Raw genomic sequence first — 27,312 nt, 5'->3', positions numbered from 1 at the left:
AAACCTCTGCTTTCACAAAAGACCAGTGTCTTTGCCACAGCCACATGCTGTTATACTATGTTATATATATGGCACAGAATCCATAATAGAAATGTCTGTAATTCCAAAAGCAAGTGCCAGGCTGGGCAATACAAATATGCTTCAGAAAACCTATTTCACATATCATTATTTAAAGAGTTCTCTATTCCCACTCTGCATCATAATACACAAGGTTTCCCCAGAAGTGCTATAAACATAAGGTTGAACAGGCCAAATACTACAAAGTTAAATAACAGAAAGGTTCAGACCATTTTTCCCCTACAATTGACCACACAGATTGGCAATGATTTGTTTAAATATGAGTGCGATAAATAATACTTGAAAAAAGATGTTTTTATCCCTTCAATGAAAATGTCTAAATTTATTTTGGTGAAAGGTTGAAAACAAATGTTCGAGCAACATGAAGAATCCAATTATCTCATAGTGACAGCTAAAATCATACAATATTAAAAGACCACAGTGATGCTAAATATGAATAGTTTTTAAAGGATAAAAGGAAGTAACTGTAACTTAATCAAAGTACACTGGAACTTAGGAATGCTAAATGTAGTGATTACTTTATGAAAACAGTAATGCTTATATGAAGAAAAGAGAAAGAATATATAAATGGTGAACGGGACCCACAGGAAAAAAAAAACAAAAAACCTGTTTTTCACTAATTTAGCCCTCCCTAAAAAAAATGGAATGGCTTTTAATATGAGGAGAATAAGATAACCCATATTTAAAGGAATTTGATATTTATCTAGTCACATACTCATAGAAATCTCAGGTTTGGAAGGATCCTGAAATTCTGATAATTTAATTCATTTTAGAGATGAAAAAACACTTGTCAGTATCACAAAAAATCATTTCTTAGAAATGCTACAGAATGTAGGTGGTCAATGTAGAGGGTAAAAAAAAAAGATACCAAACTAGCATTGTGATCTTGAGAGGATGGCATGGCCTGGAGAATGCCCGAATGAATGTTCACATGAGCAAGAAGTGGACAAAATGAGAGGTCAACAGAAAGTCATGGTCACAGGCCAATATGAAGAGAATTCAATCCAGAAAACTGAAACTAGCAATCTAGATTTGGGAGTCGACATTCACATTAATAGGAGAAATATTAATTGATGCAAGAGCAAGGGTTGAGAATCATTTGCCCAGATTTTCAGTGATTTCACCTAACAAAGGTTGCTATGGACTAGCAAGTGTACAGTATTCCTAATACAAGATCACAATTTATCCCTGAAGTTTTCAAATTATTTTAAAGTAAGAATAAACGTATTTATTTATATAAAATTTATAAAAAGAAACAAATTATCTTTAAAAGATCCAAAAATTGCTGATGCAATCATTAACTTATGTTTGAATTTTTTTATTCTTTATATCATATTTCAAATTTTGAGTTTTCTGAATAACTTATAAACCAAAGAAACAGATTGAGTGAGGGAAAGGAAAAGACCTATGTTTACTAAAGGCTATTCCTGATAGATCAGGTAACTGATACATACAACAGGTAACATTTAATTCTAGCTATTTCATTCTCTTAATGTAATATTAAATGAGAGAGTGTTTAAGTTTCATTTCTAGTTGTTTGTGATATAAATAAATATAAGAAATACATTTATGCCATTTATATTGACCTTAAATTTAGGAAAAGTGTTAATTTCATCCACAAATCTACCAGTGTATAGTAGTATTATCACTGTTATTATTAATATTATTACTATTAATGGATTTTGAACACTATCAAAAGTTTTGGTTTCACCTATCAAAATGAATTAAAATTTTTCTCCTTTGCATATTGAAGTACTAGTTTTGCTGGATTTCTCTTTGGCAATATTTCAGTTATGATAGATCTATCTATGTTTAAGAGAGAACATTGGTAATTAAAACTATATCCTTGTCAGGTTTTGATATTAAAGTTTTGTTTTATCATCAAATGAGTAGGAAAATGATACCTCCTTTTTTTGATACAGTGTATTTTCATTCTCATTACATTTGAATATTTTGAATTTTTATTATTGCATTGACTCAGCTTATTTAGAAGTGTCTTTCTTCATTTTCAATGGATTTCTTTTTCTAGCAATATTTTTGAATTAATATTTAGTTTTATTTTGTTGTCACAGAAAAAAGTAATGAAGCCAATTCTTTGAAAAGTATTAAAACTTACTTTGTGGCCCTTCATAAAGTAAATTCTTTGTCAATGTTTTGTGTAAATTTTGAAAGAATGTGTAATATTTCTTAAGAAATGTCTGTGAAATGCACTTTGAATACTTTCTATAAGAATATACTCATTTATTGTATCTAAAAATGAAGAAAAACACCTGAAATGTATCACACATGTGAGGTGCGATCAAAAAAAAATTATGGTTTAAATTAAAAAAAAAAATACAGTAAAAGACACATTGCCATTAATCCCCCTCAAAATATTCCCCCTCACTTCAAACACACTATCCCATCGTTCTTGCCTCTTTCTGAAGCTGTTCTGGAAGTCCTCTTTTGTGAGTGTCTTTAGTTGCGCTGTCATGTCTGCCTCGATGTTCTGAATCATTTTGACTTTGGGGAAGAGCCAGAAGTCATATTGTGCCAGATACAGTGAATAAGGTGGATGAGGTCACACTGTAAAATTTTCATTTGACAGGAATTGCTGTACCAGAATTGATATGGGACACAGAGCATTATCATGATGGCGGATGAAGTAAAGAAACTCAGGAAAGAGGACTTCAAGAACAGGTTCAGAAAGAGGCAAGAATGACGGAATAAGTGTGTTCAAAATGAGGGGGAGTATTTGATCCAATGTGTCTTTTACTGTAATATATTTTTATATATACCTATATATACAATATAAATATACTGTATATATTTTTAAATTTAAACATTTACCATAGTTTTTTATCACTCCTCCTATGTGTTAAACTGTGAAGTTGTTAATTAGCACCATAATTAAAGTGTTCAATTTTCAGTATCCTTACTAAAATTTTAAGTGATTATTTTATCATTTTCTGGCAAAAGCATATATAAAACTCCAGTAGGTGGCTAGTCTATTTTTCTTCATATTTCTATTTTTTGCTTTGTTCATTTTGAGACAATATTAATAACTATATGTAAATTTAAAATTGTAACTTCTACCTGGTGCACTGATGATTTTTTACCACAATTAATGGGCCTGTTTATAGCTAGTAATGTTCTCTTTGATAAAGTCTGTGTGTGAGTGTAATTGGGTGACTTTATACAGAGTAATTATTTAAGTAATTGTTTGGTATAGTTTTCCAAATGTTTCTTTCAAACTATTTTTCTTTATTATATGTGTGATATGCCTCTTGCAAACAATGCTTAATTGTTTAATTTTTAATCCATTTTGACAATAGTTTTTTTAATTTCAGTATTTAGGTGATTTTAACATAAATATTAATATGTACTTCTTTAAATTCACATTATTCTATTCCCTTGATTGCTATTTTACCACTTTTTATATTTACTTTTATATCATTTCTTGATTAAAAAAAAATACTGTGTCCTCTACCTACATAATATAATTTTGTGTTCTAAAATTTTTATGTTATTATGCCTATTTTGTGTTGAAAAAAAACTATATTTCAACATCAAATGCAAAACTTTGTCATTCTATTTTTAAAAAAATTAAAATTTATTGGGGTGACAACGGTTAGTAAACTTACATAGGTTTCAGGTGTACAATTCTGTAATACATCATCTATATATCACATTGTGTATTCATCACCCAGAGTCAGTTCTACTTCCATCACCATATATTGATCCCATTTTCCCTCATCTAAATATAACCTTTAAAACTTCACACAACTTTCTGGATTATTTTGGAACTATTATACTAGTTATAAATTTCATACTTTATCAGGATTATATTTTAATTTGAAATGTGCAGTTCTAGAATCCTTGAAGATCGGTCCTATATAAAACATTTTTTAATCCCTTTGTTTCTGTACCATAAATTATAATACAGCAGTATAAAATCACACACCATAATACTGTGTGTGAATTATTTTAAAGTGAAAGAACATTTTGATAACACACAATTAAGGTAAAAAAAAATTAAAGAAATAGAAGTTTAAACCCCAACTTCTTTAGAATTAAGTGTCAATTCAAATTTTAGTTAGTTAATTAGTTGCATGGACTTGTATAACTTCTATTAAAGTAAACATTCCAGCATATATTCTTAACGCATTGTATCTATTATAAATTAAGAGTTTATCTAAATCCTCAAAATCAAAGTTCTAATATTTCACCTTCATTTGTTTCCTTCCTTACTTTTGATCACCCAATGCCATGTCTGCTCATGTATTTTGCCAATTTTAATTGTTTTTTTTCAATGTTGAGGTTTGAATATATTTTTTTTTATATTCTAGATACTAACCTTTTATTGGATATATGATTTGGGTTTGCAATATCTTCTCCCACTTTGTGGTTTGTCTTCTCATCTTCTTAACAGGGTCTTTCACAAAACAAAAATTTTTGGTTTTGATCAAGTTGAATTTACCTTTTTTTTTTCTTTTATTGATCATGCTTTTGATATCAAGTCTAGGAAATCTTTGACTCATGCTAGATCCATTTTTTCCTAAACGTGTTTTTTCTCTTGCTGTTTTAGTCATCTGATTTTCGTTCTGAAATCTTATTTCAAGGCATCTAGGTGAAATTATCTTTGTATCCAATCATTTAGCTTTTTGTTTATGCATTCTCTATTCTTTTTAAATATGTGACTTGATGCTTACCATCAGTTTAAAAAAAAGAATCAAATATCATGTCCTCAAATATTACTTCTGCCAAACTCTTCTTTGATATCCCTTTAAGAATTGAATAACTTGTATGTTAGACATTCATGTCTATATGACTTCCATATTTTTATTTATACTTTCTTTTTCTTTTTCCATGCTTCAATGTGGATATATTATTCTGATCTATTTTGTGATTCACTTATTTTCTCTTTAGCTATATCTAATCTGCTATCACTACTAATAATTGAGATCCCACATTTAGTTGTCGTATTTTTAAAAATCTAAATTTAAATTTGAATTTTTAACATTTTTTTCACCAATTGTGCTTTTATAATGTATGTTAAGAAAGAAATTGGGGGTTGTCTGCATCCATTTCTGTAAGACTTGAAAGACGATTTGGTAAGTAAATCATTATATATCTATACCATAAAATTCTTTATGGCTTTTAAAATGGTGATATAGGAAAATTCTTAAGTACCTGAAGTGATTACCTTAACATGTTGACAAGATAATAAAACATATAACCTATAACTACTTAAATATATAATTTTCATCAACTTTGCCCTTATCCATGTTTTCTATTTTTCTTGTGGACAATGAACATGAGAAAATTTCATGTAAAAAATACCCTCCATTTATATACACATAAATACCTCTGCTAGTTGTATTTAAAACACATAAGCAATTATTACACTAGAAAGCCACTATTGATTGTTCCTCATACACGAATATATAAGGCAAAATTTCTTAGGACTATAATGTCACCACAAGCTTCTTCAAAATGTTTCAAAGTGATTTGGGATGCTCTCTTCATTCTGGTTTACCAGACAGTGAAAGGGACTATCTCACACAGCTGGATCTGGACCATTTTTACATCTCTAGATTTATCTGTCACAGACAGACTTTGAGGTGGCCGTCATGGAAAGCATGATTTGGTGTAAGCTCTTCCTCTTAAGTGTAGATGTCACTTGTGTCTTACTGCTGATCGATAGACTATGGCAAAAGTATTGATACATCACACATCTGATTGCATTACATTTTATAAAATTGTGTACTAGCTGACTTACCAGAAAGACACTTCTTGTTTGGTGAAGTAAGTGTCCACAATGGGAAAACCCAACTGTGAGTGGCATCTCAGAACTATGGGGGGAACCTAGAAGAGCTGAGGAAAATCCTAAAGCTCTCAGCCCTACAGCTGAAAGTGTAGGAATGCTGCCAGCACCATGTGAGCATGGAAGCGATCCCCAAACCCCAGGTAAGAACACAGCCCTGACTGATACCTTGAGTATAGTCTTCAGAGACCTCTCCAAAGACCCAGCTCAGCCATGAACAGATATCTGACCCAGGGAAACTGTAAAATGATAAGTGTTGTTTGAAGCTACTAAATTTGTGTAATTTGTTATATAGCAGAGATGATAAATGCACCTCCATTCCAAGCTCCCTCTTGTTTTCTGTGCCTAAGCCTCACTGGCCGTCCTTCAGAATTTCCATGTTCCTTCAACCAACTGCCATGATACAGCCAGATTCATGTCTAATTTTCAATCTCTTCTCTCCTCCCTTTACTCTCCCCACTGCCTTAATACATAAGCACGCTTCACATTACTGAAACCTAATCATGGTTTAGTTCCAGTATCACTCGGTCATTACTCATGTCACATGTCATTCCCTCAGGCCCTCCAAAATAGATGAACCAGTCTCTACTCCCCAATCTAATCTTAAAGTTCCAGTAGGACAGGAAAGTTCACTGTTTCCTCTTCATTTACTACAGGGCTGCACACAAAACATTCAATACAACTTTATTGGTATGATGAATGCATGCATGACTGAGTTAGTTTTTGAATTATATTTGGGATCTGAAGAAAATTTATTTTCTATGGTTCTCAAAAAAATTTATTTGGTACTTAAAATAAAGCTTTAGTTTTACTGAGAACCAAAACAACTGGGGATTTTGAGGATAATATCTAAGAATAATAGAAATAGAGCTGCTTGTTTTGCATTCTGTGTGTGTGTGTGTGTGTGTGTGTGTGTGTGTGTGTGTGTGTTTTCCGTTAAAAAAGACAACGATGGCAATGAACTTACCTGGCCAGGCTTAGAATTTTCACAGACAACAATATCATATTCCCTGGCAAGTTCGGGTGGATTGTCATTGACATCCAAAACTCTAATGCCCACTGTGACATGGCTCAGCAAACCAGGATTGTCTGCAAAACATACAGGGAGGTATTTAGTATTTCCATGCACACTTTCAAGGCTTGGTTTAAAAGAAATCTCCGTAACACTACAGCTTGTTACTAGCACCATATGCTACAGCAGGACTTTTGGCAAAATACAACTTTATGAAGGCAATCTTTGCTAAACTCATTAACTTACAGAAAAATGAAAAATGAACACCAAGGCATGACATGAATGCTAAAATGGTATTTTCGTCATATCAAGGAAATTACATGTTATTCGGGAACTGGAGTGAGAGAAAGTTGTCAGAATTCATTGTATGCTGTCAGAGTCTAAGGGATGAACAACTGGTGGCATCATTAACCTAAGAAAAGCACAGCAGTTGGTAAAATAAAATAACATAATCGTTAAAAACTTCAAGGTTTCAAATCTAAATAAACTTGGAGAACATGAAAAGGAAAATTCTTTACACAAGGCTCATTTCCTTCTTATGGGAGAATATATGCAGTGTGTGATATCACACTTAGGAAAAATGAATAACTTAAAATAGAACTTAGTATGGAATACACACGTAACTGGTAAATATCAGAATATTATAGTTAATACTTTAAAATATGTTTTAAACACAGTCTTCCCATTTTATTAGTCAATTTATTAATTCTGAGATATAACAGAAAGGCAAATATTTGGTTTATTTTACATGCTAAAGCTATAAATTCAGATTCTTAATGGAAAAGTTAGAACTCTTTTTTTATTGCTGATGTTCCTGTCATTATCTAAATAAATCCAAAATTAAAACAACAGACTAATACCTTTAAAATGGACTAATAAAAAAGACAAAATCAAAACAAATTTATTAATTGAGCAAATCAGAAGAAGGCAAAAATTAACCATATTAAAGGAAAGGTGTATAAATACATACACAGAAGATACTGAAAATAGTAAGAAAATTGATAGATTAAAAAGTGTCATAGGTGGCTCTAAAAGAAAGGGAAGATCTGAGTAGTACTATAACAAAAGAAAATTAATAGCTAGGTTAAAAAAGTAATTTCAAAGAGAAAAAATTCAGGCCTAGATGATTTTACTTAAAAACTTATTTGCATTCTTATACATCCTTTCCCTAGAAAACAGGGAGGAGAAAATACTCTATAACTTGTTTTCTGTGCTCTGTAAAACTTTTGTATCAATATCAGACACTCCCACTCATGAAAGATATTAGGTATCAATAGCCTAAAACAGTAATAGCAAACTTACTCCACTGATACGTAAAATAATCTATCTTCATCAATTTGGTTTCAGGAATGCTCATTTAGTTCAGCATTAAAGGAAGAAAGGAAGAAAAGAGGGAAAGAAGGAAAGAAACTTAGAAATAATTCTGTTATAATAGAGTAGGTGCAGGACTTATATGCAGAATACTTTTTGAATTTCATTAAAGAAGGTCTGAAAAAATTGAACTATATCACCTATATTGTTTGAAGACAAAATATAAATAAGCTAGCCTCCCAAAATTGATGAATATACTCAATGTAATCTAATACAAATTCAATGAGAATTGTTCAAATAAATAGAAAGCTAATTCTAAGATTTATAAATACAAAGATTATCCAGACTTGTATGAAGGAGCATGAAAAAGGACACTTGCTTTACCATTTGTCAAGTCTTGTTATATTTGTTATATGCTGTTAGAATTTAAGACAATGTGACAATGTCAAAGGGATAAACAAACAGAAACATAAAATGAACCACTCACAGATCCACTACATATGAATATTTATTTTATGGTAAGGATGCTACTGCAGATCAGCGAGGAAAGTACAGATTGATGAAGAAATAGTTTCAGTAAAACTTGTTATCTACATCATCATCATCATTAATAAAATGGGCCACACATTACACTATATACAAACATACATTTGAAATAATTAAGGACGGAAATAGCTGAGGCAAAACTACACATACCTTGGAAAAATATTTATATATAATATATTAAGTTACATGAAATATTTCAAAACACAAAATGCACTAATACAAAGGAAGCACTGATAAATTTGATTACATTCAAATACGACTTTAGTTCTTCCAAATATGCTACAAAGAGGGAAACAAAGTCACAAAATGAGTGAATATATTTGCTGGCAAGGGTTCTTTACCTGTGATATATAACACCATGTATTAAATCAAAAAGAAAAAAATACAGAGCACAATATAATAACAGGTAAAATTAATAATAAATATTTAATAGAATAAATAATATAAATGGCAAATCAACACATGAAAAAGTTTTCAATATCATTAGTATTTAAAGAAATGCAAGTTAATCTAAATAAGTTACCATTTAGCACCAACCAGATTGATACAATATTAAGAAATTTGACAAGATTTCTCCAAATGCTGGATCAGATATAGACCAACAGGGATGCTTATAAATTGAAGTAATCCACATGTCTTTCCTTCCTTGCTTGCTCAGTTCTATATTCTTGTGATCAAGATCTCGCAATTTCCCTAGCTTTTGCCTCTTGAACACATATGCTACCAGTACAATTAATAAAAACAGCAACAGAAAAATACAAATGTCCAACAATGGCTGATTAAACACAATAACTGTGGTGTATTTATACCATAAAGAAAATAAGTAAATAATAGCATAACCATAGTGTAGATCAATTTTAGAAACAAAATGTTGATAAAAATATATTTTTTAGAAATGTCTCAGAAGACATTACTTAAGTATAGTAAATTTTGTAAAGATGAAAAACAACACGTAAAACTAAATAATTTACTGCAAAATTGAATAATATATTATTGAGGATAATGTTCTCAGTAGCACTTCCTCTTAAGTATAGCAGTTTAAAATTTGTTTATTAAGCTTTGCAATATCTTTATACTGAATACTGAATGCAACATTAAATATACAAAAAAAGTTATACAAATACATTAAATATACAGAAAACTTTATAAAAATATTGAGTTAAAAAGTTATAAAAATACTGAATACTATTTTAACATAGAAAAAAGGTATAAATACATCTTGAAAGCAATACTTTCTGTTAATAGCATCATTTATACTAATTAATATTGATATTAATTACTATTTTTGCTTACGTAGAATGAAAGATGTGATGCCTATACATTATCATGTTAAACAATTTCATATTATAAAGATAAACATATTCATTGTATTAAAATTAGTTAAATGCTGATTTATGCAATAATGATTTCTCAAGCTAATATTGACTATTACTTGAGATTTTATATTTCAATACAAAAAATAATATTTTAGTCTTAATTCCCATTTTGTAAATTTAAAAAAAAATTGATATTAACCCAATTTAAATTATTTATATTGTCAAAGCCAGGTTTACGATTACCTTCTTATGCCTTACTATTGCCACTATATAAATATATCTCTTCTATTATAACAATTGTACGTGATTTTTTCCATGTATTCTTATCCTTCTAAACCAGGTGTTTACTCACCTTTCCAGAGCAGTCAAAGGCAATCTATTCTAGAAATCTGAGGCAAGAATACTTTTATTAACTCTAATCACTGGTATCATCAGCCTTAACTGTCCCTGAGTAAATAGTTCTCTGCTCCTTTTCTGAGCAGGCAGGTCTGGAAGCAACCTTAGTGTATCAGAAAAAAAAGGAAAAAAAATGTTTTGCAGGAGGGGATTCTGGAAAGACTACATCTTTAGGAATGGCTAGGAAAAACAGAACAACTATGTACCTGACTGTTTGAACCATCACCTCTTCACTGTCTCACCTCTGTCTAGCTCATGTTGTCCTCTGGAACTGGAATGACCTTGCACCTATACTATAGTTAGGTGTAGAGGAAACTCAATCCTTTTTGATGGAAACAGATCCCGCTTCATGTTGATCGAATATTGTTTACACCTCCAATGTACAGTCACTATTCCATCACTTAATGATTAAAAGCACAGCATTTGGGATCAGACAAATAACAATTGGTCAGTAGACTTAACTACTACTATGTGCTCCTTGGTGGAACTGAACTGAATCTAACCACATTGTGGATGCAGCTGGCAATCTGTATGCCAGGCACTGTTGGGGCAACCACCGGAGGTACTGATAAAGAGTTATGAAGCACAGACTGTCAGAGTAAGCTTAGTGTTATTACTGATGCAAACTGAAATAACTGTTGTCTATGTACTAACGGTAGGATGATGTATAAAAACTAGCTTTAATCCAGATGATTAGAGCAAAAAACCCACAATAACTTTACAGATACTTGTAGCCTAACTGCGTGCATTCTAGTGTAATCTGCTCAATAATAAAACCAGCTAAATCTGTATTAGTGAATTGGCAAATTCCTTTGGGTTTCTATTTATTATTTACCATAGCACTTGGGCTTGTATTTTACCCTTTGAATGTTAATCACTTCACCTATAAAATATGAACATATCCATCTGTGTGAGTAGCATTTTGCTACGGTAAAATTTAGACAATGTCCCTGAAATTCTTAATGCAACGTTTCTTTCATTGTTATTATTATTTTTATTTTCATTCTTCCTTTCTAGGAAATCAGTTTTCAGTCCTTTCAATGGCAAAGGAAATCAAGTAAAATATTGAATCAGACAAGCTTTTTATGAGCCCCTTTCCAGAACTGTTTTGGAACCTGAACTTTGGAAAGTTATTTGTTATTTCTATGTCTTAATTATTTAACCTGTACGGTAGCATATGAATTATTTCATTTGCCAAACTGCGCTTTTGAGAAACAATTAAGAAAGCCCTGTAAACTTTAAAAATAAAGTCTGGGAGAGAGCCGCATGCACATTTTAACCCGTTCTGAAAATAGAAACAAAATCTATGTCATTCTGACAGTACTATACATGTAATTTCCAGCACAAACTCTACTATATAAAAAAATCATCCATGCTTTACACAATAGCAATGCAACAGGAGCTCACATCAGTAGAGCACACCAATGGAGATGGGGGTGAAGTGAAAGTGGTATTCCAGAGCAAACACAAACTTGATGATACAATATTTAGAGGGTTCTCTGTATTTGAGAACGAATTCGTTTTATCCAATGAGTTCATTTGAAAAGTCTGATATGTGCATGCAACTGTGATGGGCTCTAGAGGACATACGACAATAAAATATGTCACTCCTGTAGGTTTCTCACTATCGATATAAAATGGAGCAACAAACGATATGTTAAGATTTTTTTAATATGTTCTTTTAATCATGACTTATATATTTAATTTAATTTAACCCCAAAACCCTTATTATGTAAATGTGTGCCATCCTAAAAATCTAAATCATGTTCATTAGTACATGTATCACAGTTTAGTATGGATTTCTCTAGGATTGTCATCTAAATATTCATATTCTAATTTTGGTATAAAATAATTATACATAGATTAGTGTAATCTAATTTATATGCATAGATTAGTGTAATGTATTTGCATATACACAGATTAAATTTTATTGCCCATAAAATGTAGATTATTTTACTCGAAATGTGGTTTCATTCTTTTCCTTTAGAAAATTCACTTAAAATGCAGTAGTTTTGCAGTGGTTATGAATTTAATAGTAAATTTCAGTGGTTATAAATTTAATAAAATAATCTCATTTATAGTCATATAAGTTCAATAAATACACATACATATAAGAATGTGATTATAAATTGTAGTTTGGAGTATATGTTTCTTTGATTTCTACATGAAGATTTCATTACAGGCAAATATTTACAAACCAAATCAGTCCACATTCTTGTCAATAGTTATTGTGGACTGAAGCTAGAACATTTTAAATGCTTGACTAATATTTTGTTTATTAATGAATAGGTTTCCACTATTTCCTTAAATAAATATGTAAAAATAAGTTTTGCAAATAAGTGATAAATGAAACAAACTTTCCACACAATATATTTATTTTGTAGTAGTTAGTTTTTCTAATTTTATTTGTATTTTAAAATCTTGTATATGAAACTCATGCTTTAATTTTTAAGCCAAAAAAAGGATACAATAATAAATAATAAAAACTTCTTAGTATTTACCATCCTTGCCTATTTGCCCAAAATAAATTAAATTAAAACCCATATCCTCATAAAACTTGATTACAAATATTAATGGAAGACTTATTTAGCATAGATAAAAACTAGAAACAAGCCATATTTCCATCAACTCATTTAACAAAATGTGGTATACATACATAAAGGGAATGATAACTAGTAATTACTCATTAATATAATGGCATTGATGGATATCAAAACATATTCTATGTGAAAAGTGCCTGTCAAAAGAATCTAGATATCTACTTTCCATTTTCATTACATCTGGAAAAGACAAAACTATAGGCTCAGAAATCAGACCAGTAGTTTCTAGGAATTAGCAGTAGGAGAAGGGAAATCATTTCAAAAAGGACGTTCTTAGGTGATAGAATTAGGCTATATCATGATAGAGACAGTGCTTCTGTGATCAAATGCCTCTGCAAAATTTATCAAAATTTACACTTAACAAATGGTGATTTTACAATGTAAATTATTCCTTAATAAATCTGACTAAAAAAAATAGTGATGTATTCTGAGATTATTAATTAGGAGCCAGGAAATTGTATCACTTGGTTTACACATTGATTGTAATGTAAATAATGACATTAGATTTAAAAAAGTAAAACATGATAAAAATAAAGCTTTACTTAAGAGTTATTGGTATAAAACTGAAACATATTCATGTATAATGGACTAAAAATTCACAAAATACATAGAGATAAATTTTACAAGATATGTATAACACTTCTACATGAAAATTGCAATATATTGCTGAGAGAAATCAAGGGACAATTAAATAAATGGAGAGTATACCATATTCATGAATTGGAAGATTAGACCTTGTTAAAATGCCAGTTCTCCCTAAAATAATCTATAGATTTCAATCCAAAGCCAAATCCAATCTCCATACATTTTTTAAGAATAGAAATTGGCAAGCTGTTTCTAAAATTTATAAGGAAATACAAACAAATCAAAAATTCTAAGTCAATTGTGAAAAAGATGACCATGGTTGTACATCTTTTTCTACCTGATTTCAAAATTCTTTATAAAGTTATATTAATGAAGATAATGTGCCATTGGAATAAATGTAGACAAGTCAATCAATGAAACGTGAAAGAGTGTCAAAAAAGTTGTAACAGGTAAATATGGCCAATTGATTTTTGACTAGTTTGCAAAAAGAATTCAAACAAGAATGAGAATGTTTTGAAACAAAAATGACATCTATGTGGGAAAATTATCTACTTTCATCCCTGTGTCACTCAGACACAAGCAACAATTCCAGACGAGGGCTAAACCTAATCTTAAGAATGAAAAATACAAAGCTATTAGAAAACAATCACAATCTTGGTAGGGAAAGATTTTATAGGCAAGACACAGGGATCACTCATTATAAAATAAAAATAGATAATTTCCACTTATGATAAAAATGTCCTTCAAAAATACAGTTAAACAAAATAGTGAGCCTCTGAACAGGACTATCTATAGGTATAAATATAGATATAGAACTATATCTCAAAGAATGTATGTGCAAATTTATAAAAACGCATGTCTAACTATGTAAATATTATAATATTTAATTATAAGAAATAAACTCTAAACAAAGTGGCCAAGTAAGATGACAGAGGAATATATACACATGAATAATTTGAATATGAAAAAAGTACTTAACATCTTTTGTCATTAAAGATGTGTAAATTAAAATCACAATGCAATTCTACTGTACTCTCAAATGAATGGCTAAAATTAAAGAGGTTATCAACTCCAACTGACGAGCTACAGAAACCAGATTTCTCACATTTTAATAAAATGTTACACCTACATTGGAAAATCAGTCTGACTGTTTCTCATAAAGTTAAACATGTAGTTATCTTGTTGGAAACATTCAATTGGTAAGCATTTATCCAGAAAAATGAAAAAAAAAAAAAATATATATATATATAAATACTTGTTTACAAGTATGTATAGCAGCTTTACAAATAATAGCCCTAAACAGGAAATAAATCAAATGCTCATCAACAGGGAAACAGGTAAATACATTACGCTGTATTCACAATGCAACATTATGTATATATAAAAATAAACTACTGTTAGTGAGAATATGGATAAATATAAACATTTAACAATGTTCAAAAGCAGCTGGAGTATATATACTGTATGCCTCAAATCATATCTACCTTGTGATTCCATTTATATGAAATTCTAGCACTATCAACAATTAAGGTGAAATAAGTCACAATATTGCCACCTCTGAGTGGTGACGTGTGAGGGGATTGACTGTACTGGAGAACTTCTCCAAGGCTGTGGGAACATCCTAGACTTTGATAGGGATGTGATTATACAGGGAGGGCACATTTGTAAAACCCATTGAAATGTACAAGATCTGTACATTTCAGTACTTGTCAATATTACCCATTAAAAAAAAAGCCAGTTATTCAAGGAGAATAGAACATTTATACATTTTTAAGAGGATCCTATTATTTATTAGCATAGGGTTAGCTGTTTATGGGTATCAATTAAGTTTTCCAAGAAAATATCGTAGCTAAAAGAGTGAGCTTAATGATGCATTTTAACACTAGTTCAATTGTAAAAATATTTTCTTTATGTGTTTTATAGAGGTGCTGGAAGATTTTGTCATTATATATAAAATTTTGTTTCTAACTTTTTCATCAGTATGCTATTTTCTAACGGTTTCCAAAGTGTATTTTTTTCTTTAAGCCCTGTGAAGATGTATCAAGTAATTGCCAAAATTGATTTAGCATATATTTTAGCCATATTTTTCATAATGATAAGAGCTGACATTTATTATGTCATCATGTGCCAGATACTGGGTTAAGATACTTCATTTAATCCTCACTGAAATCCATTGTTACAGATAAGAAAATACGTAATATTTTGTTGATCAAATAAGCTTGATCAAGTTCCAGCTGCTTGTAACAAACAGAAACAGAATTTAAATAGAATCTGTCTTACTCCTGATTTTAAAATATTATACATCACTTCCTACTAAGATAATGTAAGGGCTTTATTGATAATATAATGATTAATTAGATATAAATCAATACATTTTATGAGCATAGAAATAAAAATGGAGAAGTGTATATAATGAAAACAATAAAAATGTCAGAACAGTCTACATTTATATGAAAATGAATCTCTAAATTGTGTTCAGATTCATATGCAAGAATTAAAGAGAAAGCAAGATATTCCTTACCTTCACCCTTTGTTTGGCAGGGTGTGTGCACGTGTGTGTGTGTGTGTGTGTGTGTGTGTGTGTGTGTCTTGGTGCACCCTTATGAGTGTTATATTTTATAACCCTAATTTATTTGGGAGAATTTATCTTAAAAGAGCACTACATGGTATTACTTATGATTTAAAAGGAACATTCTAGCAGTTCTTGGGATAATAGATCAAAGGAGGCTACAGTTAAGCCCAAAAATTATTTAGGAAGCTACTGCCAAACTCCAGGTGGAGGTGATGGTTGTTTGGACAGGGGTGGGAGTGATGGAAATGGTATGAACTGGTTGATTTATGGCTAAGTTTAAAAGTATAGCTTACAGAAGTTTCTGATAAATTGCATGTGGAGCACGAGAGAAGAGGATCCAAATATGACTCTGAATGATTTACATGAGCAATCTGAAGACTATAGCCACCACTACTGACGTGGATAAAACCTCTGAAGGAGCAGAGTGATAGAAAAATTGGATTTTAAGGAAAGTATTTATTTGGGGCATTTTGAGTTTGAGACCTCCAAGAGGCGATATTAGGGTGGCTAATATGCACTTCAGGAAAAGAGTAAGCAAACTTCTGTGTATTTAAATTTGAGAGTTATCTAGAGGTAGGTACTATAGAAACCCATCAAACTGGATGAAATTACTTGGGCAATTACTCCAGACCAGTCTGAGGTCTGAAAATCAGGAAATTCAAAGATCAGAGAGATGGAGATGAATTAAGCATCATATGAGATTGAAGAATGAGTGAGAGATAAAAAGAATCTAGAGAACGTTGTGTCCTTATGCCAAAGAAAGAAACTGTTTCTTGAAATTGTCAATTGTGCCAAATATTGCCGCTCTGTTGAGCAAATGGAAGAATTAAATTATGTTAGATTTTGCAATGTTGAGGACAAAAGTAATTTTGGTGAAGGAATGAAGACAAGAGTCTTTTTAGAGTGGATTTTAAAGAGCATAGGGAGAGAGTGCTGGCTGTGAATACAGTGGGGCATTGCATGGCAACACTTCAGTAAGACCACATATAAGATGGTGGTCTTACAGATTATGATAGAGGTGAAAAATCTCTATTATCTAGTGACATCTTAGCTGTCCTAACATAGTACAATGCATTACACAAATACTGTTGTATAACAATTGCCTATAGCATTCAGTAATGTAACATGTTCTACAGGTTTATAGACTAGGGGCTATAGGGGAACAGAATCTGTCACCCCAAAATATGCCTATTTGTCACAAACATTATTTTAAGCTGGTTAATTTTAAGAAACAACAGCCATGGGAGAATCTCTGAAAACCAAGTAGATGTTACCCTTTACAAAAGATATTAACATTTGTAATGGAAATATTCATTTGTAATGGTGTCTCCTTTGCTGTACAAGAAAGGAAGGGGGGTGATGACCATATTTCTAGAAACTCTTATCAGTGAAGAAGACAATTACTGAAATCTACATAATAACCTTAATTAATGAAATCTACATAATAACCTTACCCTCCTTTACTGTGCTTTTCCTGGTAACCTGCAGTAACTGACGCCCCTAACCCCTAACATCTTTTGTCTTTCAGCAGAAGATGGTATTTAACTTGGTGGCTTTAGCCATTTTGGTGAGATACTCAGTTTTCCTGGGTCTCTCCCATGTATACAGGAGGTATACACGCTAGTAAACTTCTATTTGTTTTTCTTCTATTAATCTTTTATTACATGGATTTCTCAGCCATGAACCCAGAAGGGAAAATTATTTTTTTACTCTACAAAGCAATAGGCTATAAATTCAGAGGGTGCCAAAAAAAAAAAAAAAAAAAAAAAGTATACACATTTTAAGAAAGAAAGGGAAAAATACTGTATTAAAATTGTAATACTCAACATATATTGGTAAGAAAAGATGAATAGAAGTTATGAGTATACATTGTTGACACCCCTGTTACAGCATGGGTTTGGAGTAGGCTATCCCATCAGGGTTGTGTATACCTGATGTGCACTCTGATGTTCGCACAACAACAAAATAGCCTAACAACACATTTCTTAGAATGTATCCCCATCATAAGCTATGCATGCCTGTATGGCCAACTCTTTCAAGGAATTGTTCAGCCAAAGGAACAGAACAATAGAGTTACAGCATGGGGAAAACACTAGATCAATGTAGGTTTTCAGTTTTTGTTTGCTTGAGTCAATTTTATTTTCAGATAAGAAATAAAGCCTATTTAATGAGGACAGGGAATTGTGTATCAGATAGAGGAAAAGGAAAATATAGGAAAGATGAAAATAATTGACGGTGCAGTGTCTCAGTGAGCAAGGAAAGACAGGGTTCAGGGAACACATAGAGAGGAGGTATAAACATGGTGTGGAGAAGTGATTCACAGGAACCAAAGGAAGGTAGATATATGGGGACTAATGCCCTTAATACTAGTTAGGTTGGTAAATATGATGGCAGGAAATGGTAGAGATCCTTTGCTGATTGTTCTTATTTTATAAGTCATGAGAGAAGCAAGATTACCTGATACATGTAAGGATATTGGAAGAGGTATGTAAAATTTGAGGAGCGACGAAAACTATAAATATCTAGCAGTGATGTATACAATTGCTTTCGTTATTAAAGTTTGTTTTTTGAATAAACATATTTGTTCTAAGTCGTCTAGAATTTGATGCTAAGGTAGGACAGTGCCTGTGCAAAGCTGTCAAATGTATGCACATATCATATGAGCAAAAAAATAATAATAGAATGTGGTAGATACTGTAATAGCCTCACTGAACAACTCCCATGTGTAGAACCGAAGGGGTTTGAATGGAATTGACTGCAGATGAAGATAAAAGGATGGGTTTTGATTGTCCTGAGTCAAAGTGGAAAACCCTCACCTTTGCCATAATAATAAATCCAATTATGGGTACATTCCATGTATTAAATACAATTTTTATAGACAGCAAATGGAGGTTAGCTTAAAAATGAACTGATTAGAGCAACATTTTTAACGGTTATTCAAAATGACAATTTATTGCACCTTGAAAGTGAATGAATATATGCTCAATTTAAGGTGGCATCCATCCTGTTAATATATTACAAAGTTAACGTAGTCCTTATTGCTTGTTACTATAATATAGCAACACAACAGCAAAAGATGAGATAAAAAGCAATGCAGAAAAGGATAAATCATACAGAAATGGAGATAGAGACATGATCAACTCAAGCCTGAAGTCTAACTTACCTATGAACTTTTCAAGTACATGGGTCAATAGATTTCTTGTAAATTTTAGAACAAATTAAATTATTTTTGGACATCATTTTCTAGTAATCTGTTACATGACAGGTCACTAATACACTGATAAATACATGTATAAATAAACATATCAGAGGGTATTTTATTTTATTATTGTTGATCACTTGTTAAAGCAAAACCAATTTCTTTGTGTGTTATTCCCTTTGTGTGCCACAGAAAAAGTGCCAATTATGATGCTTCTGCTTGCTAATATGAACATATTGTGGAAGACAAGTTTCATGTATCAAAATAAGCATGTTGACAATAGGAAAATAATGCATGGAATCTGAAGGGACTTAAAACCACCCACTCTTCAGTAATATGCTTTGTATCGTTACACACAGCTGCGAGCAAAAATTTATTTCAGATTAAAAGGCAACAAGGAACGAGTTCATAAAATCTAAATTTAACATCCACTATCTGCAGTTAATAATTGGACTGAATTAAAATCTGTATATCCTAATTTTTTAATGTATTTGAAGGTGGACTGAGGAAAAAAAAGAAAAGAAAAAAATCAGTGAATAAAGAATATGTTTACAAAAGAATATGTAAACATCAATGTCTGGACTGAGTTACATAATCTATATATAGAAAAAAATGAAACAGAGAGCTGAGGCAAATATTTATATCAATGCAACAACATGCGGCTGTTGTTTATTTTGTGAGCTCTAGTGACAGCATAATCTTTTAGGCTCATTAGAAGTATAAATAAAGTAGCATCTCCAGACTTTGATTCTCTTGAAAGTTCAATTGTCATACAAGTAATGAGTGATACAGTCTCACTGTGCTGCATGGATCAGGTGGAAAACATTCTCCCATTTAGTGTATACAACAGAAGAAATAGGATATTTTAGGGAAAATAGGAAATATATGATTTAGTGATCATTGAATTGTAGAGTGAGAGATAAGTTTGTTGGGCAGTTATGTGGAAAAATGAGGGGCAAAACATATCCAGGTGTTTAACAGAGTTTTATTAACCAAGTTCCATGTGTCAGGAAAATTACTATGTATTTGGGAATACTGTGACAACCAAAGATAAAATAGACCTGATTCCTAGACTTGAGATTTTCACAATCTAACAGAGGTAAAAGTCATCATAATAAAATGCAACAGATATTGTATTTAAGATTAATAATGATAAGTACTATATTTAAGGCATGTATAGAGGATAGAAGGGAAGGAGATTTAAAATTTGCCTGAGAAGTTCAGGAATATTTTACAAACATGAGATCTGGAAAAGTACTTAAAAGGAAATAGCTGTTTGTAAGGTAGAACAAAATTAGAAGAGGGTATTGAGACATAAAAGGATTACAAAATTATTGAAACAACATGGCCTGTTTGAGGATTTGTGACCAAAATGTGACATACATTTTTCAGAGGGTCATGCTGAGAATAGAGAGGCCCAAGACCTATAAACAAAAGCCACAAAAGTCCATTATGGATGGAGTTCATTTATTAGGCAATCAGGATGTTGTGTGAGTGTACGCATATGTGTGCATGCGTGTGTATGCATATGTGTGTGCACATATGAACACTTGCATGCTTGTGCATGCCCATAAGATTAGTACTAAAGAATGCTATGACATAAATCAAATTGTGATCAGAAACAATGTTACTTAAACTGAATTCACATTAGAATTACATAGGGTGGTGGTTCTCAAACTTTGGCGTGCATGAGAATCACCTAGATGGTCTGATAAACGTTAGAACACTGGGTCACAACCAGTTCCTAATTTGGGGGTGTTCAGATATTTTATCAAGCATTATACTCTGTGTTTCTGTGAGGGTGTTTTTGAATAAGATTAACATTTACTGATAGACTGAATAGAGCAGATTGTTCTCTGTAATGTGAATGGGCCTCCTCAACGGAAACATAAATGGCAATAAGAATGTGACAAGATGTTCCACATACGAATCATTAGGGAAATGCACATTGAAATACAACTATACACCTATTAACGTGGCTCCTCTTAGAGACCCCATGTTGTCAACAACACTGATGACACCAAATGCTAGCAAGGATGTGGAGCAACAGGAACGCTCATCCATTGCTGGTGGGAATGCAAAATGGTGCAGCCACTTTGGAGACCGCTTTTCAGTTTCTTATACAACTAAGCAAACTCTTCCCATATGATCCGACCATGGTACTGCTTGGTATGAAGGAGTGGAAAAGGAGGTGACAACTTTCCACACAAAAACCTACACATGGATGTTTACCGCAGCTTGATTATCATTACCAAAACTTGGAAGCTACCAAGATGTCCTTCAGTAGGTAAATGAATAAATAAACTGGTACATCCAGACAAGGGAATATTATTGAATGGTAAAAAGAAATGAGCACTTGAGTCAGGCAAAGACATGGAGAAGACTTAAATGCATGTGACTAAGTGAAAGAAACCTATCTGGAAAGGCTACATACTGTATTATTCTAACTACATGATCTTCTGGAAAAGGAAAAACTATGGAATCAATCAAAATATCAGTGGTCACGAGGGGTTGGGGTGGAGAGAGATAAATAGGGAGAACACAGAGGATTTTTAGTACAGTGGAACTACCCTGCTTGGTGCTATAATGTGAATGCATGCAATGAGACATTCATCCAAACCCATAGAATACTGAGTCAACACTAAGTTAAACTATAGACTTTGGGTGATTGTGGTGTGTCCATTTAGGTTTCTCAATTATAACAAATGAAGTGGGGGAAATGTTGATTGTGGAGGCTGCTAACCATGTGTACAGAGTATATGGGAAATCTATGTACCTTCCTGTTAATTATGCTCTGAACCTAAAACTGATTTAATATAAAGCCTTAAAAAAAAAAAATCTGGTCTGAAAAGAAATTGTCAACTGCATTTCCCAAATAGAATATACTAGAAAAGACTGATAATGTTGAGACTAACACTTACAAACAACTGTACATGGAAAAACTCCCAACATTATCAAACAGGCACTTAGGCCAAGTAAGCAGTGCATGAATGTATACTTTTCTGAACACAGTCCTGTAATATGGCCATAAAAATCTTAACTAGTGCTCATTCTTTCAATATACCTGCTTATGATTAGGATTAAATTACATTTAGTGTTGCTCACTGAGGTGTCTCTAAGGCTTTTTTCTTACTATCCATAAAATTCAGGATATTACAATTTACTATACTGTTTTACTTAACTATATACGTATTAACTCATTTCTCAGATGAAGTAAATTATATATATATATATATATATAATGCATTTATATATGTGTGTATATAATACATTTATATATGTGTATATAATACATATAATGCATATATATGTATTATACATATACATATATACATATATGTGTGTGTATATTTATATACATATACATATACATATACATATACATATACATATACATATACATACATACATACATACATATATATATATATATATATATATATATATATATAAGTGAGTGTATATTTAAGGCATTCCCTTAGTAAAAATGGGCATTTCCTTTGGTAATGATTGCACATAATATAATTTTCATGACATACATGAATTCATGTATAGTCATAACTTAATTTCTACTTGATACAAATATTATTTGGCTGAGGGGACATTTAGAGCAATCAAAGGTATAGTTTCAGATCAAAACACCTCTAGAGCTGAAGTTGAAGTTATTTTATAATAAGTTTCTATAGGTTCCGAAAAACAAATAATATTCTCTTCAGGGATTCTTCCCTTCCATATTCTATATACAGAGACTGTTCCCAAAGAACTACATAATGTTTTCTGGCTCTTTTAAATGTCCTCATCACTTCTTCTTGAATATATTAATCCATTCATTCCTTTATTTTTTCAACTAATTTTCAATGAGCTCTTATCATTTGACAGTTATTAAATTGTCCTCCGATGACTAAGAACATGTAATTCTATACCTATTCTGAATATTTTGAAAATGAAAATTAACCAGAATGATCACAAATGAACCCACATGTATTCTTTACAACAGTCATTTAAAAGGAATTAGTGAATGCTTATTTTCAAAGAGAATGTCATGTTAAAAAATTTAAACAGAAGCTATTTGAGCTAACTTTGCAGATGTAAAATCTTGGAAAATTTAGGTAGAATAGAAAAGAATAAAGTCGTATACTTGTCAACTTGTTTCAAAGGACATTATCAAAGTGCATAAACCACAATGAGTTATCACCCTACACAGATGAAAACAGTATAGTTCAATGTTTAAGTCCCCCTAAAATTCACGTTAAAACAACCCCCAATTGATGATTAGCAGGAGCGGCCTTTGGGAAGTGATTAGGTAATAATGGTAGAGGTCTCATGAATGAGATTAGCGCCCTTATAAAGGGGGACACCAGAGGACACCACCAGAAGGCAGCTATTGAAGAAACAGGAAACAGGACATCATCAGAAACCGAATGTGCAAGCACCTTGATTTTGGCCTTTCCAGCCTCCAGAACTACGAGAAATAAATGTTTGTTGTTTAAAGCACGCAGTTTATGGTAGTTTGTCATAGTAGCCTTAACAGACTAAGTCATCTATCAAAGCAGAATCGAAATTAGTGGCTTCCTGGGTTGGGGTACAAGGAGGGGGGCTGGAGGATCATGACTAAGGGGACAGGATTTTTTTGTGGAGTACTGAAGATATTCTAAAATTGCTTGTGCTGATGAATGCAAAATCTGTAAATATACTAAAATCCACTGAACTGAACTCTTTAAAAAGGTGAATTTTATGGTATGTGAATAATTTCTAAATGAAGCTGGTAATGTCTCATACTTCTGAAAGAGAGAGCATAATTTTGTTTTACATAGCACTCTTTTCTAATGTGAATTATTACTAATTTCTAATATATTTATGGTTCTATCATGAATACATAGTAATTTTTTCTAAATGCGAACAGAATTTCTGCATAAAATTCTGGACTTGGAGTAATTGGAACCTTCAGTTCATCTCTCAATATGTAAAGGAAAACTTCACTGTTATTACAGTAGGCATGTTTTCTAGAGTTTTATTCTAATTTGAACACAGCCATAAACACCTTTTTTAATTCACAATTATTGATATTTATGTGTTGTTTTTTTGGGTGTGTGTTTTTTAAATCTTAGTTATTCACCACAACCCAATATTCTGGAAGGGAAGAAACAAGAGTCTCTTCAGCTATATCTCATATACTTCTCTCAAAGAGGATTAAACCTGCCTGTTGAAATTCCAAGAGTTATTATTTTATTGTAAGTTCTCTAAATGTTGATAGAAGCTTGAGGAGGACATTATATTGGCAAAATTATTCAAGAACAATGATGGATTTCGTTTATTTTTCTTCTAAACTGATGAAGAACCATTCTTCCAATACCTGATGGCTTAATTTTAAGTAAGGCATAAGCACATGAAAGAGCAAGTGTCAAAATTAGACGGAGAACTAAATACTTTAACACAGGCATGAGAACTAAATATTTATGATGCCAATTTTCCTCCACTATGCCAGGATTAAAGTAAAGGAAGAGGTATATGATTTATTCACTTCATCTGACAACGAGTAAAATTGTATCGGACACATTCTGTGTGCTCTGCTATATCCTGGCATCAAAAACAAACAAACAAAAAACTGTGAGAGCCCTGCTTACGAGAAAATCTCAGTGTAAATCTTCATGAACAAGTGACATGTTTTCCTATAATACATAAGGTAAATAGCTTACCATTTTCTGAAGCAGCAACTGTGATGTTGTACCACGGAGTTTCTTCTCTATCAAGAACATGTGTGGTCTTAATAGTTCCAGTATTGGCATCAATATTGAAAAATCTGTCATCTTCAGCATTGTAGTCAATGAAGTATCTAGAGAACAAAATAGATAAATATTTTTACACGATGTTACAATAAAGAAAATAAAACTGACCAAGGGAAGTATTAAATTAAATATACTCAAATATGTAAATGTATATATTTAATTTCTATATTTAGCTCTTAATATTTCCCTGGCAACTTTATGTTTGCGTAGAACTGACACTTATTTTTTTTATCTCTCTTGGTCCTTAATGCTATGCTTTGTTCAATACTAATTAAAAAAAAAAAAAAAAAAAAAAAAGCAACCTTAACCAAATTTCATGAATAAAATGGTAAACAGTAAAAACACAGTGATTGATAACGGAGAATGAACAAACAAAAAATCACCTATGGGAAGTCCTTCATACATTGGGAGAAAACAAATAAATGTATAATGAAACTTCTCGTTGCTATATGAACCAACAATTTAGGATAGTATATGTCAGAGATTAATTTACCTTAGAGTTTCATTATGGTTGAGATTATATAATAGATATGAAATGAAAACAAAACATTTTAATTTATTTACCAGTACCGTATTTTGCCGCGTATTCTGTGCACTTTTTGCCCAAAGTTGTGAGGGGAAAATAAGGATGTGCATTATACGTGGGTAGTACTAATTCCATATCTATATAAATGTTTTTAATTCTTTTATTTATGCTTATGAGTTAAAAATGTAACTCTAGAAATCACTAATGATATTCATATGCAAAATAATACCCTGGAATATGATAATCGGTTATACTGAACATACTATGAGCTTGGAACGACGAACAGTTCTTGGTTTTCTACGATGCGTAAATATCGTAAATTTGTTACTGGTATCTAAAATTTATTGTACTGTGTATCTGTTCTTGTGTTTTGTAATTATTTGTTGCATAAAATTTATTGTACCATAATATGTTAAAAATAAATGCTAAAATTCCTTTATAATACAAAAAGTACCTAAATGTAAATAAATAAAAATTTGAATTAAAAAATTAAAGCAAGATTTTTTTTCCCCTGAAAGTTTGGGCCAAAAACATGGGTACACATTATACTTATACACAGGAGTACATTATACATGGCAAAATACAGTATATTTCCATAACCTAAAACCCATTTTTAGTCAAAGCATGAGAAATGAAATAAATGGGTGGTAGATTGCATTACTGGCCACGAATCTTTTTCCCTCTGTAAAGCATGTAATTTGATAGGGCTCTCCCATATCAGATTTGGCCTCTAGCTTTTTTTGGCAATAGAATAAGTCAAAAGTAATGGTGTCCTATGCCATATTTGGGGCTACGTTTGATGAGACTTGGCATTTTCCCTCTCATGCTCTGCCACTGCCTCAAGAAGTACATGCCAGAGCTAGCCCACTCAGAAAGAAGATGAGAGACATTGGCAGAGTTGAACCAGCTCAGGTTCCTCAGCCTAGAGTTACCTAGTAAATAAGCAGATGTACGATTGAATGCACCGGAGATAAGCAGAGCCAATGAAAAAAAAAACAGTGTAGTTCAGCAGACCCTCAGCTGACTCACAGCTGTATGCACTATCATTCTAAGTCACTTCTTTCTCTATCCCTGAGTTTTGGGCTTTTACATTATCCAGCAACAGTTAATTAGCGTAAATATTAATAAATAATAATCATATGTTCTAGAAATACTCAAAACCATTTCTAGAACTATTTAAGAAGAGGACTGTTTTCTCCTTAAATCTCTAATACTTCTTCCCTTTTTGTTAGTCTCAACTTAAATAACATTTTTATCTATAATAGATAGACGTGAATTTAAAAAAAATAAAAGAAAGAATTATCACATGAAAAGTGCCAGGGATGAATTTAAATGTAAAAAATCAAAGTGCAAAGATCCAAATTAAAGATGAAGCCTGATTTGTTTTGAAAACAAATGTATGTTTTAACGTGGCATGCAGAATGAATGAAGTAGATGGTCCGGGGTAAGATAAGGGGTCCTGTAGCACAGGGTAAAGAGGTTTTACTTTTTTAAAAAAAGGAATGGGAACGATTTTTTAAAAATTTACCTTCTGGAAAAATCACAGCGACTACTTTAAATCTTGGATTGTAGAAATTTA

At 31.6% G+C, this 27,312-nt stretch overlaps 1 protein-coding gene across 2 annotated transcripts in view; it reads right to left on the bottom strand.

The window, feature by feature from the left end:
- The window catches only part of LOC109451424 (cadherin-18), an 864,067-nt gene that overhangs the window by 4,650 nt on the left and 832,105 nt on the right, over positions 1–27,312 (bottom strand). For both annotated transcript variants that reach the window (XM_074329055.1, XM_074329056.1), the window contains 2 exons: positions 25,118–25,254; positions 6,852–6,973 (listed from right to left, as the gene is read on the bottom strand). In XM_074329055.1, the coding sequence (XP_074185156.1) occupies positions 6,852–6,973; positions 25,118–25,254 (259 nt within the window). The remainder of the gene's footprint in view (positions 1–6,851; positions 6,974–25,117; positions 25,255–27,312) is intronic.

The sequence above is a fragment of the Rhinolophus sinicus genome, linkage group LG03, assembly GCF_036562045.2.
Source record: "Rhinolophus sinicus isolate RSC01 linkage group LG03, ASM3656204v1, whole genome shotgun sequence".
NCBI lineage: Eukaryota > Metazoa > Chordata > Mammalia > Chiroptera > Rhinolophidae > Rhinolophus > Rhinolophus sinicus.
The sequence above is the reverse complement of the archived record's forward strand: the minus strand, read 5'-3'. Positions and strand labels throughout refer to the sequence as shown.